General features: G+C 41.4%; 1 protein-coding gene across 1 annotated transcript in view; it reads right to left on the bottom strand.

The window, feature by feature from the left end:
* PROM1 (prominin 1) overlaps positions 1–12589 on the bottom strand; it is a 97327-nt gene that overhangs the window by 37534 nt on the left and 47204 nt on the right. Inside the window, exons 6-8 of the mRNA XM_033410643.2 lie at positions 7391–7511; positions 3877–3940; positions 2893–2982 (exon numbers count right to left, since the gene is read on the bottom strand). Of these exons, the coding sequence (XP_033266534.2) occupies positions 2893–2982; positions 3877–3940; positions 7391–7511 (275 nt within the window). The remainder of the gene's footprint in view (positions 1–2892; positions 2983–3876; positions 3941–7390; positions 7512–12589) is intronic.

The raw sequence follows: 12589 nt of genomic DNA, 5'->3' as shown, positions 1-12589 counted from the left end.
CCATGTCACCCCTCCCCTATGGTGCAGCAGAGTTTGGGTAACACGGGTCCCACCCTCAGCTTAAGGAGTGGGCCTTGACTGCCCCCAGGCAACCCATTTCCCCTATGTAGCACTGCAAGGGGAGTTTGCATTAGAACGATGCAGACACTGTAGAGAACAGCTAGATGGAAAGAATCTCACCACTAGATCAAGCCTCACCTGAAGCTAGTTTCAGTTGCATGAGACAACAGTCCACTTAGTTGAAAACGACACAGAGATTTGTCTGTATGAATCAGGTAAATGACACATGATTACTCGAAAGATGTTTATAAGAGAGTAAGAGAGATGACAGGAGAGATTTGATTGTAAAAGGTCAGAGGGTCAGCCCAAATGATGATGAATCCATCAGTGAAGTGTAAACACTTGAAGTTATAATGAGGGGACCCAGAAGATCATTAGCAAGAGGGATGCCGAGGGCAGTGGAGAGGGAAGGTTTTGCGTGGCTATTAGACATGAGTGATTAAGTCTCAAGGTGAAGCAATGAGGAGCCACCAAGGTGTCCACCTCTCCTCATAGTTTTGTTCTGGCCAATTAAGTGATATTTCCTGCTAAGACACAGGGCTGGGCGAAGTGGGGGGGTGAGGGGGAGAGAAGGTGGGCAGCTATGGAAGGAAACTTCTCTGGGGAAAAAGTCTGGGCTTCATCTTCATTCCTGTGGCAGAAATGCTCAAACAGCAAGTGACAAAGTAATCGCTGAAGACTGTTCATTCAACTCTAGGACAGCCTGGAGCTCCTTGTTTCTGATATAATCAGTTACCTGGACAAACCTGAACTATTTGAGGTGAAATCAGCGGTTCTTAAACTGGGGTCTGTGCACAGACTCAAAGGGATTTGTGAACTTGGAAGAAAAAAAACCAAACCAAACCAAACCCACATCTTCATTTCCACTAGCCCCTCCAGTTACACTTTAGCCTTTGATTCTCTTACGAAAGTAGACAGTGAATCTCTGTCAGTGCCTCTGTCACTGAAGAAATCAGAAATATTTTCATTTAATATTCAGTGTTTGCTGATATCGGCAGTATCGTGTCTGCTCATCACTACTTTGAAATTACGGTAGTAATTATATACTATTATATACTATTATACACTATATACTATTAGTTAACGGGCTTAATAAACAAGCACATGGTGCTCCATTGCAAATTCACTTTTTTAGTATTTTGATATTTCAACCTGACACCCTACTTATGTAGGGTGTCATTTTATGACTAATGCCATTTAATTTTCAATAAAGGACAATAACACACGGTTTGGGGGCCATCTGTCGGCCATGATGACAAAAAGTTCATTTCATGTCGCAAATGGGGTTATTGGAGGAAAGAAATGTAACACTCAGTTGTAAGAAAATGTACTAATTAACAGGAATAAGAGGTTACACTCCTTGGACACTGAGCTCTTTATCTAAAACAATGCCCCTTATTAGTCCATTGTGTTACCATTTTTGTGCATTTTTTCTTTCACTTATTATTTTTTGTTTCCATAGTGGGCCATCTTTCAGTTTTTAAAGATTACTATATTTCCCTGATTCACTGCCTCCTTCTGCTTTCTTTTTTACATTTTAACTTTAGTGAAATGAGCATGCAATCAATTTTGCATTTAATGTGGTACTTTCCTCTTTTCCCCAAAAAAGACATTAATTAATCCAAAGGTCTATACAATATATGCTGCCTTAAAATCAAGGAGTATTATATTCTGATGAGTCACAAATAGCATAGTATATTGACTAGGAAATCAGAAGCTTTTAGTTCTCCTTTTCCATGTGTTGAAGGTTGGATAGAAAATTGATGGTTTAGGAAAATAGCTGTCACTGCGGATTGAGCACCGTATTAGTTATCTATTGCTGCAGGAGATACTATTCCAAAAGTCAGCAGCTTAAAACTACAAAGGTTTATTATCTCACACAGTATGTGAGGGTCAGAAACCTGGGATTGGCTTAGCTGAGTGGCTGAGCTCAGGATCTCTCCGGAGGTTGCAGTGAAGCTGGCAGCAGGGGCTGCGTTCGTCTGAGGACTGACTGGGGCTGGACCATCAGCTTCCTCGGTCAATAACACGGGTGGCAGGAGGCCTCATTTCCTCACCATGAGGGGAAGGAAGGAAGGAAGGACCCCTCCCCAACCCATCTCCTTCCGTCCGAAATACAGCTAATGGATAGAAACAAAATTAACCACTGGCTGAAGATTTATTTCAATTGAGTTTAAGTGTATTTGTTGTGAACTTCGGACAACTGTTGTACACTAACAATATCCCAGTAAGGACAAAAGCAAGAAAACTTATGTTTTTGTTTGTTTTCTTTTTTCTTCCATCTATTTTCCTTTATTCAGGTACCACTGAACCTCTGCTGTGATTGACTATGATTCAACCATAGGGGTAAGACTCATTCTAAAGACAAGCCTTGCTGTTTTAAACTTCAGTCTTTGTCAAAGCTAAATACACATTCTAGGAACACAATTTTCTAATATGTATGTTAGATGAAGAAGGTTCTGTGGCATTTCAGGCAGAGGAAGCCTGTGCAGTACAGGGTCTGGGGAAGAATGACACCTTTGGGGACTTACATCAGAATGAACACTGAGATTCACGGCTAGAATGGAAAGTGGGGTGCTGGTGGAAGAGGCTGGAAAGATAGGCAGGGGCCAGGTGTGGAAGGAAGGAAGGAAAGAAAGGGAGGGAGGGAGGGAGGGAGGAGAGAAGGGAAAAAGGAAGGAGGGAAGGGAGAAAGGGAGGGAGGGAGGAAGGAAGGACGGACTGTGGCTCTGCCCTAGCTGACCCTCAGGGAAAACGAGAAAAGGGCGAGGGAGCCTGGGAGGCTGAGCTTCCGGGTGGAGGCTGTCTTGGTCCTGCTGCCACAGTGCTTACCTTCTGCCATGGCCTTGATGTCATCCAGCACAGGGACCACTCTAGGTTTGAGCTGTTTGAAAATTCCGTCTCCCAGCAACAACTTAATATCTAAATTCCAAGAAACATAAGGGACAGTGAGGGTGGGGTCTCTTTCTTTATTCTCCTCTTACCTCTCAGTCTCTTCCCGATGCCGATTTCGTTGCCTGGTTTAGCCTCTCCCAACGCGAAATCCCACTTTTCACTCCAGACCCCGTTTGGCTGTGGACTCTCGTGCGGAGAATTCTTGGCACACTTCCAAGCCCTCACACCAGCTGCGCCCCCCTGTGAAACCTTAACCACCGCAGACTCGGTGTTTCTTTGTACTAGGAATAGATTCACCTTATCACCTTGATTCACGGCTGCAGGTGTCCCTAACCTCTCCAGCTGGACCAGGGTTTCTGAACCCGGGCTCTATCGATGTCGGGGGCCGGATCGGTCTTTCCTGTGGGACCTGCCCTGTGCGTTGCAGGGTTTTTAGCCACATCCCTGGCCTCTGCCAATGGATGGGACCCAACCGGGACACTGAAAATGCCTCCAGATGTTGGCAGATGTCGTCTTGAGGGCAAAACAGCCCATGGCTGCTAACCACTGAGCACATGGGGACCAGCTCCACCCACCCCTCTAATTCCTGAAGCCACTGGCTTCTCCGGGGGGCCCATATCTGTCTTTAACAGCAGATCGGACAGAGACCCAATTCTTCTCTCACGTGGAGATTGAAGAACAGGTGCCTGTGACTGCAGGAAAGCAGAAGCATTTTTATAAAAAATGCTAGGCTTTAATGGCTGCGTAACAAACTACACGTTTCAATAATGCTAGGGAATTACTGTTCTGTTTTTCCCCTTTGTTCACGCAGAAATTGCAGAAACAGCATACTACATTTCTAAGTCCATGTTTTATGGGAGATGGCCATAGCATCTTCTAGCCAAAACAAACACATTTGAGGCAACGCTAAATTTTACTCACTGTCCAGATCTGAGAATGCCCTTGCCTTCGTGGTGGTATACTGGTCCAGTACATAGTCAATTTGCTAAAAAAAAAAAAAAAAAAAAGATTACTTGAAACCTCTTCTTCTGGAGGTTTCCCAAGCCACAATAAAAAGAGATTTAACATATGAAAATTATCCTGAATCAGAGTTTTTTTAAAAAGAAAGCAGGTTCTTAGAGATATTTCTATTTTGGGGATGCTCAGACTTCTTATTGGCTTAAGAAATACGATTTCTTATTTCTCATGATTCTGTGGATTGGCTATGCCGATCTCCTGGTTGGCGCTGGCTTGGCTGGGGACAAACGGATCCCTCTCTCTATGTGGTCTTTCCTCCCAAGCGGCCAGGCTGGGTGTTTTCACGTAGTGGTCCCGCTAGCAAGAGGACAAGAGTAGACACTGCAAGGCCTTTGGAAGCCTAAGGTCAAAACTAGCACAAGGTCACGTCTACTTCATTCGTTTGGTCAAAGTGGGTCACAGACACATCCAAGATTTGAGGGGATGGAAAACAGATCCACCTCTTGAAAGGAGGAACTGCAGAGAATTTGAGGTCGTGTGAAATCTACCACCCTAGAATCATTTTACTTAGCAGCTCTGCTGGGGCCACTCACCCTTCTGCCTACCGTGTCTTTGTGGGTCTGCTTCCCCACACCCTCTGCAACCCTGGATGTTACCACTTTTAAATAAAATAACTATTGCCCATCTTCTTAGTGAAAATGTGCATTATTATTTAATTGTTCATTTCTCCAATTACTAGAGTAAGGTTAACTTGCAAATGAAACAATGGACAAAGGATTAATCTCCAAAATATACAAACAGCTCATGGAGTTCAATATCAAAAAAACAAACAACCCTATTAAAAAATGGGCAGAAGACCTAAGTGGACATTTCACCAAAGAAGACATACAGATGGCCAAGAGACACATGAAAAGATGCTCAACACCACTAATCATTAGAGAACTGCAAATCAGAACCACAATGAGGTATCACCTCACACCGCTCACAGTGGTCATCATCAAAAAGTCTACAAACAATAAACGCTGGAGAGGGTGTGCAGAAAAGGGAACCCTCCTGTGCTGTTGGTGGGAATGTAAATTGATACAGTCACTATGGAGAGCAGTATGGAGGTTCCTTAAAAAACTAAAAATAGAACTACCATACGACCCAGCAATCCCACTACTGGGCATGTACCCTGAGAAAACCGAAATTCAAAAAGAGTCATGCACCACAGTGTTCATTGCCGCTCTATTTACAATAGCCAGGACATGGAAGCAACCTAAGTGTCCACTGACAGATGAATGGATAAAGAAGATGTGGCACATATATATGATGGAATATTACTCAGCCATAAAAAGAAATGAAATTGAGTTATTTGTAGTGAGGTGGATGGACCTAGAGTCTGTCATACAGAGTGAAGTAAGTCAGAAAGAGAAAAACAAATACCGTATGCTAACACATATATATGGAATCTACAAAAAAAAAAAAAGGTACTGACGAACGTAGTGGCAGAGCCGGAATAAAGACACAGACATAGCGAATGGACTTGAGGACACGGTGGGGAGGGGGAAGCTGGGGCGAAGTGAGAGTAGTATCGACATATATACACTACTGAATGTAAAATAGTTACCTAGTGGGAAGCAGCTGCATAGCACAGGGAGATCAGCTCTGTGCTTTGCGAGGACATAGAGGGGTGGAATAGGGAGGGTGGGAGGGAGGCTCAAGAGGGAGGGGATGTGGGGATATATGTATGCATATGGCTGATTCACTTTGTTGTACAACAGAAACTAACACAGCATTGTGAAGCAATTATACTCCAATAAAGATGTATTAAAAATAATTTTATGATGTTTGGGACCAGTTATATTTCCTCGTAAATCAATTATTGACATTCTCTGCCCAATTTTTTATAGATTTGTTAGAGTTCTTTCATATATTTTGAACTACATAAGTTTCCCCCAAAGCCATAACACTTTAGTCTCTTTCCAAGATTATGAAAGCAATCCCAAAGTTCACCAGCCATGATTGCTATGTGTTTAACTTTGCCAACTTTTTAGGAAACAGATTTTACTTTGGCATCTTTAGAACGATAGGTAAAAAATATTACGAATTTTACTCACAAACTGGGGAAACGAAGCATTTCCCTCTCTGCACAGGCTATAAAGCTGAATAAAGTTAGCTTCTATAATCTCAATATTAAAAATTCCTGCACTCCTTGCATGTTTAGTTCCAACCACATATTAAAAAACCAGTACCATATTTAATGTGTTGGCATTTTTTTAGAGCATATTAAACCTGTAAGAACACATCCCTGTGTAAGGAAGCCCATGGATTCTGGCAGGCTCTTATTAGTGAATCTAATAGGATAGCATCCTTCTCTCTGCATGTTGGCTCAGCATCATATATTTGACGGTTTCTGCTGAGAGGTTTTTATTTATTTATTTATTTAATTTTTGGCTGCGTTGGGTCTTCGTTGCTGCGTGCGGGCTTTCTCTAGCTGCAGCGAGCGAGGGCTACTCTTTGTTGCGGTGCACGGGCTTCTCATTGCGGAGGCTTCTCTTGTTGCTGAGCATGGGCTCTAGGCCTGCGGGCTTCAGTGCTGTGACTCATGGGCTCTAGAGGGCAGGCTCATAAGTTGTGGCGCATGGGCTTAGTTGCTCTGCGGCATGTGGGATCTTCCCAGACCAGGGCTCGAACCCATGTCCCCTGCATTGGCAGGAAGATTCTTAACCACTGTACCACCAGGGAAGCCCCATGACTTTTTTTAAAAAGAAAAATCTTTGGTGCCACTGTCCTTTCTTTTTCACAATATCATTAACTCCCCATCGTTTGCTTGAAGTTACTCTGGTAATGAAAACTTTCTGTTTTATAAACACTTATTTGCTAATATCTGTATAGATGTGTAAAATTCCTTGGGAAGGAGAGACACACACACACATGCACAGAAGTTGTCTCTGGGGACAGGGTGACCTGAGGGTACCTTTTTTCTGTATCCCAGAAGCACATTGATGCTTTGCCTATTCAGAACATCTTTTTTAAAAACCTCTCAGCAGAGGGCTTCCCTGGTGGCGCAGTTGTTAAGAATCCGCCTGCCGATTCAGGGGGCACAGGTTCGAGCCCTGGTCCAACTAGAGAAAGCCCGTGTGCAGCAACAAAGACCAACACAGCCAAAAATAAATAAATAAAATTGAAAAAGTCATGAGACTTTTAAAATGGTTAAGCACTTTTATAATAAGTAATATAATTATATGGTATACCTTAATAAAAGAAATAAAGTAAAATGAAATAAAATAAAAGCACCAATTCTGAAATTATGCTTTGTACTCTTTTGAAAATCACTTGCTAGGCCTTTATTCCTTTATCTTTAAAATTAAAAGACAACACCTGTCTACAATGATTATAGGGTTTCCAGAAGGTCCAAATAAGATTCCAAATATATACAGGAACTCCCAAAGGCCTCAAACACAAAGCTTCATGGGATATAGATTGTGGTCCTTACCCCTGGAGTTGCATTCAGGAGAGTTCTCAAGTCGTTGAAATTACTTTCTGACAATTTCCGAGTCTTTTCAATGTGAGTCCTTATGTGTTGGTTCGCCACAAAACCATAGATGATACCAAAGCTGCAGGAAATGGAAAGGAGAGCATTTACTGTGGGAGCCATGGCCGTGGCCAGGTGCAGAGCAGCCCACAGCCGGGAGAAGGCAGAAGGTCTTCCTGTGCAGAAAACCCCTGCTCCCCAAGCCCAGCCCCTCCACCGCTACAGGCTTCCTGCCTCCATCGCAAAATCCACGCACCACAAAATGTGGGCCACAGAACAAGACTCAGTCCTCTCAGGGAAGACATATATCCATTCAAGACACATTGCTCAGTTAAATATGAGTCTTATAAATGGAACAATGTTCAGGAAATAGAAGTTACAAAGGTTATAAGACAGGGTGTGGAATACAGTCCCACTTCTGTACAGATGCGAATGTAGGTATACACTCTCCATGCAGGGCGTGCACACACACACACACACACACACACACACACACACACACACTCACACACACACTACGTGCATACCTCTGCTCCCCTCAAGAAGACTGTCAGGAAAAATACTAAAATGATAAGAATGGTTTGGGCTTTCTAATGTTTTTGGTTAATCTAATTGTCTTTGTTAGCTACTGCATTGTCCAGGTTGAAAGGAAATGTGAATTACTTTAGCATTAAAATACTATATAAGCTGCAAGCCATAGAGTATACACCGTCTCCTTCCACTTTATGTGAAGTACAAAATCAAACAAAATAATGGTGCCAAAAGTCAGTGGTTATATTCGGGGGAGGGGTGGGTAATGGTGTAGTTAGTGTGTTCATTTCATAGAAATTCGCACATATGTGCTTATGATAGGAACACTTTTCTCCATATAAAATGCACTTCAATAAAGAGTTTCAAAAACACTACATGAGGGCTTCCCTGGTGGCACAGTGGTTAAGAATCCGCCTGCCAATGCAGGGGACACAGGTTCGAGCCCTGGTCCGGGAAGATCCCACATGCTGTGGAGCAACTAAGCCCGTGGGCCACAGCTACTGAGCCTGCGCTCTAGGGCCCGTGAGCCACAACTACTTAAGTCCACGCTCCTAGAGCCCGTGCTCCACAACAAGAGAAGCCACCGCAATGAGAAGCCTGCACACCTGCAACGAAGAGTAGCCCCTGCTCGCCACAACTAGAGAAAGCCTGTGCGCAGTAATGAAGACCCAAAGCAGCCAAAAATAAATAAATAAATAAATAAATAAAAACACCACATGAGAGGCATCTTACATGAAAAGCTACACTACATGAAAACAACAACCATATTTTTCGAGCCATCTGAAATGTCTACGTTTAATCATTTTAAGAGCTCTTAATGTCTACTAATTACTAACAATCCCCTGACAAATTAATTTGACCAACTGGTTTGTTTTTGTGTCAAGGCCTCTAAACATTAAAATGTTACATTTAAGATTGCTAATCACCAAGGCCCTGTTGGATTTAGCCACTAGATGGCAGTAAGAAATTATATAAACTCATAACACACCCTACAGAAGTTACCTCCAGAAGTTAACAAAATTTTTAGTTTGTAATAAGTTGTTAGTTTGTAACCATCCAATGGAAGGTGTAACTATGTTTCTAGAAGAAAATTTTGCAAATAATACGCAAACTTTTGGGGAAAAATTCTGATGGAGAATATGAATACTTCTGCTTCTTCACCAAAAGCAACATCTTAAGCATGATGCATTCATATATTTACAGGTATGATGGCCAACTGCCCACTTTTGCACGAAAAGTCCCACATTCCCAGGAAACCTCTCAGTCTTGGGTAACTGGGGAGTCATTTGCCCCATTTCTGTCATGAGTCATTCCAAGGAGCATTGCTCGTGTGGTTACCAAAGGGGAAGGGGGAGGGGGATAAATTAGAAGGCTGGGATTTACATATACACACTACTATATATAAAATAGATAACCAACAAGGGGCTACTGTATAGCATAGGGAACTATACTCAATATTTTATAATAACCTATAAGGGAAAAGAATCTGAAAAATAATATATATATATCTCACCGTGCCATACACCTGAAACTAACATGATAATGTAAATCAACTATACTTCAATAAAAAAATTAAAAAAATGTAAAAGATAGAGAAATAAACCTATTTTCCCATAGCAATATTACATAGGTGCATTGCCTTTCCAAACTAATCCCCCGAAGTCTGTAACACAATGTTGAACAACATTTCTTATGGTTAACAAGGTGCAGTGGGGATTTCCCTGGTGGTGCAGAGATTAAGAATCCGCCTGCCAATGCAGGGGACACAGGTTCAAGCCCTGGTCCAGGAAGATCCCACATGCCACGGAGCAACTAAGCCTGTGCGCCACAACTACTGATACTGTGCTCTAGAGCCCTCGAGCCACAACTACTGAGCCCACGTGAGACAACTACTGAAGCCCACGCACCTAGAGCCCGTGCTCCACAACAAGAGAAGCCACTGCAGTGAGAAGCCCGCAGACCACAAGGAAGAGTAGACACCGCTCGCCACAACTAGAGAAAGCCCGTGCACAGCAATGAGGACCCAACACAGCCAAAAATGAATAATAAATAAATTAAAAAAAAAAAAAAAACCAAGGTGCAGTGGAATATGCAATAAAGGAGGAACGTGAGACTTGGGTTCTGGTCTCACAACTGCCACTAACTCATACTGTGTGAGCTTGAGAATGTCCCTTCCCTCTGTGAGCTTCAGTTGGCATCAAAAACTAGAAATTAGATTAGATCAGTGCTTCGCAGACTGCAAAGGAGAGGGGTACTGGATGTCCACAAGGTTTCTCCGATTTTTTTTTAAGTTTGGGTTCATGTTGATGATAATCTTTAAAAGATCTAATTAACAATATCCTCTGACATTTGAAGGGACCACCTTAGAATCCATTTTTGTCGGTCTCAAGTCTGCATTGGTATTTATGAGGCTGGCATTACACCACAGCAATAATAGTTATTAAATGATTCACTCATGCAAAATAAGGCTAAACGACCCAAAATAATGACTTTGGAGTAGTGTCAACAGAAGGGGAAAAAAAGCTGAGTCATAGTAATGTACCTGGGCCTTTATGTACCATGCCAATTTTCAACCATTCTGCACCATGACAAGTCAGGATCACCGCCTGAATATACCTGCCCACCAGAGGATTTCACACTGGGGGCCCTTGCTCTCTCCCCATCATGTCCAAATTATTTGTCATTCGTCATGCTCCAGACCCATTTTTGTCATATAAGTCAAAGTGAACTTGGGAAACAAACAGCAAGTTCAAGTCCATGTGGCTTTCCCTGAACCCCCTGGATAGGAGAAGGACGTCTTGCCTTGAACTCCCAGAGGTCTCGCCCTGAAGTTCTGATGGGTTTTTCTTACTTCATACTCTATTTTGCCTTCATTTCCACCTATGTTTAACTTCCCTAAAAAGAGGTGGAAACTGCTTCTTTGTAAACCTTGGGTAATGCAGGGTCTCGTGTCCTTGGTGGGTGATCAGTGAAGGCAGATTTAAGGACTGGGCTCGTTTCATCTGATCCATTTAGAAGATTAGCCATATGTTCAGAATGTCCAAGTCAGAAACTATCTTTGTTCCTTTATTCAATAAATGCTGTTACTCCAAAAATCATCAATCAGTAAACACAGCATTGCAATGCAATGCTGAATTTCAATACACTGTATTTAAAAGGACACATTTCTGTTACTCAGTTATAGATCTAATGAAAATGAAAGCATTAATCATTTTTAAAAAACTGTACTAAACAGAATTCTGGGATAGAATTTAGCAACTTTCAAAGCTGATTTTCACACTCATAACTCATTGTAAATTTTATATTTAAATTAAAGACAGCAAATTCAAATGCCTACACAGGCAGGCAGAAAGCATGAAGGGCAAAGTGCCTGGTATGGACCTGTGGGAGCTGGAGATAAAGATGGGGGTCGGGCAGATGCTCTGTGGCTCCAGTAAGTGCTACCATGATGGAAGAAGACCAGATCTTCCAATTATTCACAAAAATCTGGGAATCTGGATTCATATGGAAAATCTCCCATTTCAAATTTCTTTTCCCATTTTTAAATATTAGCAACAAATCAAAGAAAAAAATTTTAAATACTACACAAACCAATTGATGGTCTCCATTTGTAATCCCAAATTTAAAACCCTTAGTTAAACACAAATAGAGAATTTAAAAGTTATTCTTTTTGTTGTTGTTGATTTAGACATTCCTTATTATTCAATGTTCCTTTAAGCATGCACACAAAAAAATCACATGAAATTAATGTTTTGTTTTGTTTTTTTTAATACCAGTCAACTATTAGGATATGACAATGAGGGAAATACACCTCACACAAAAAGGGAATAAAATTTCAATCAAATGATAGTCAAATGACTATCAATTCTCTGGCATTGACACAAAAGCCTTTAAGCTACCGAAAATTTTATGTAGTACAACAAAATCTCTTGAAATTTTTAGCAGAAGATAGGAATTTATTTTTATGACATATTAGCACTATAACTTCTGTATTTTATATGGACAGACCGATTTTCTCTACTTAAAAGTAAATACTTAAAGTTTTTAGAGTATGGCTAAACATTTAGGATTTGTAGCAGTTTTTTTCTACCAATTTCTACTGACAATGAAATTAGCCAATAAGAGCCAAATAAATGCTCTGTCTGTAACTGATCTCTTACTTTTTAAAGATAATTTTTCAATTTTGATTTCAACTTCATATAACTAATTCTCTCATTAAGCAAGTCTCATGATTTCCAAGGCATGCTAGCTCAATTTCTTTTCTGGAAGCTTGTGGCCTCCACACCAGGAATTGACATCACATTGCAACAACAACAACGACAAAAAAAAAAAAAAAAAAAAAAAGAGGACTTTGAAAATAGCCACCTTCCTGAAAAGGACTGGGATTCAGTTTCACCACAGTAATTGGCAAAAGCTGACTTTTGGGAAACTTAGAAATAACCTCTATTCTGGAGAAATAAAGGCACAGCTGTTCCTTTTTGTTGTTGCTTATAACCTTTTTGAAATTCTGAAAAATGCAGTGATGACAAATGCAAAGGAACGGAGAGAAAAATTGGCTTTTTCTGGAGTAAGACACATCTGCTTAAACAGTCCACAGTGAGACGTGGAAATGTAATCTTCTGCTGATGG

Source organism: Orcinus orca, chromosome 4 (genome assembly GCF_937001465.1).
Source record: "Orcinus orca chromosome 4, mOrcOrc1.1, whole genome shotgun sequence".
Lineage (NCBI taxonomy): Eukaryota > Metazoa > Chordata > Mammalia > Artiodactyla > Delphinidae > Orcinus > Orcinus orca.
The sequence above is the reverse complement of the archived record's forward strand: the minus strand, read 5'-3'. Positions and strand labels throughout refer to the sequence as shown.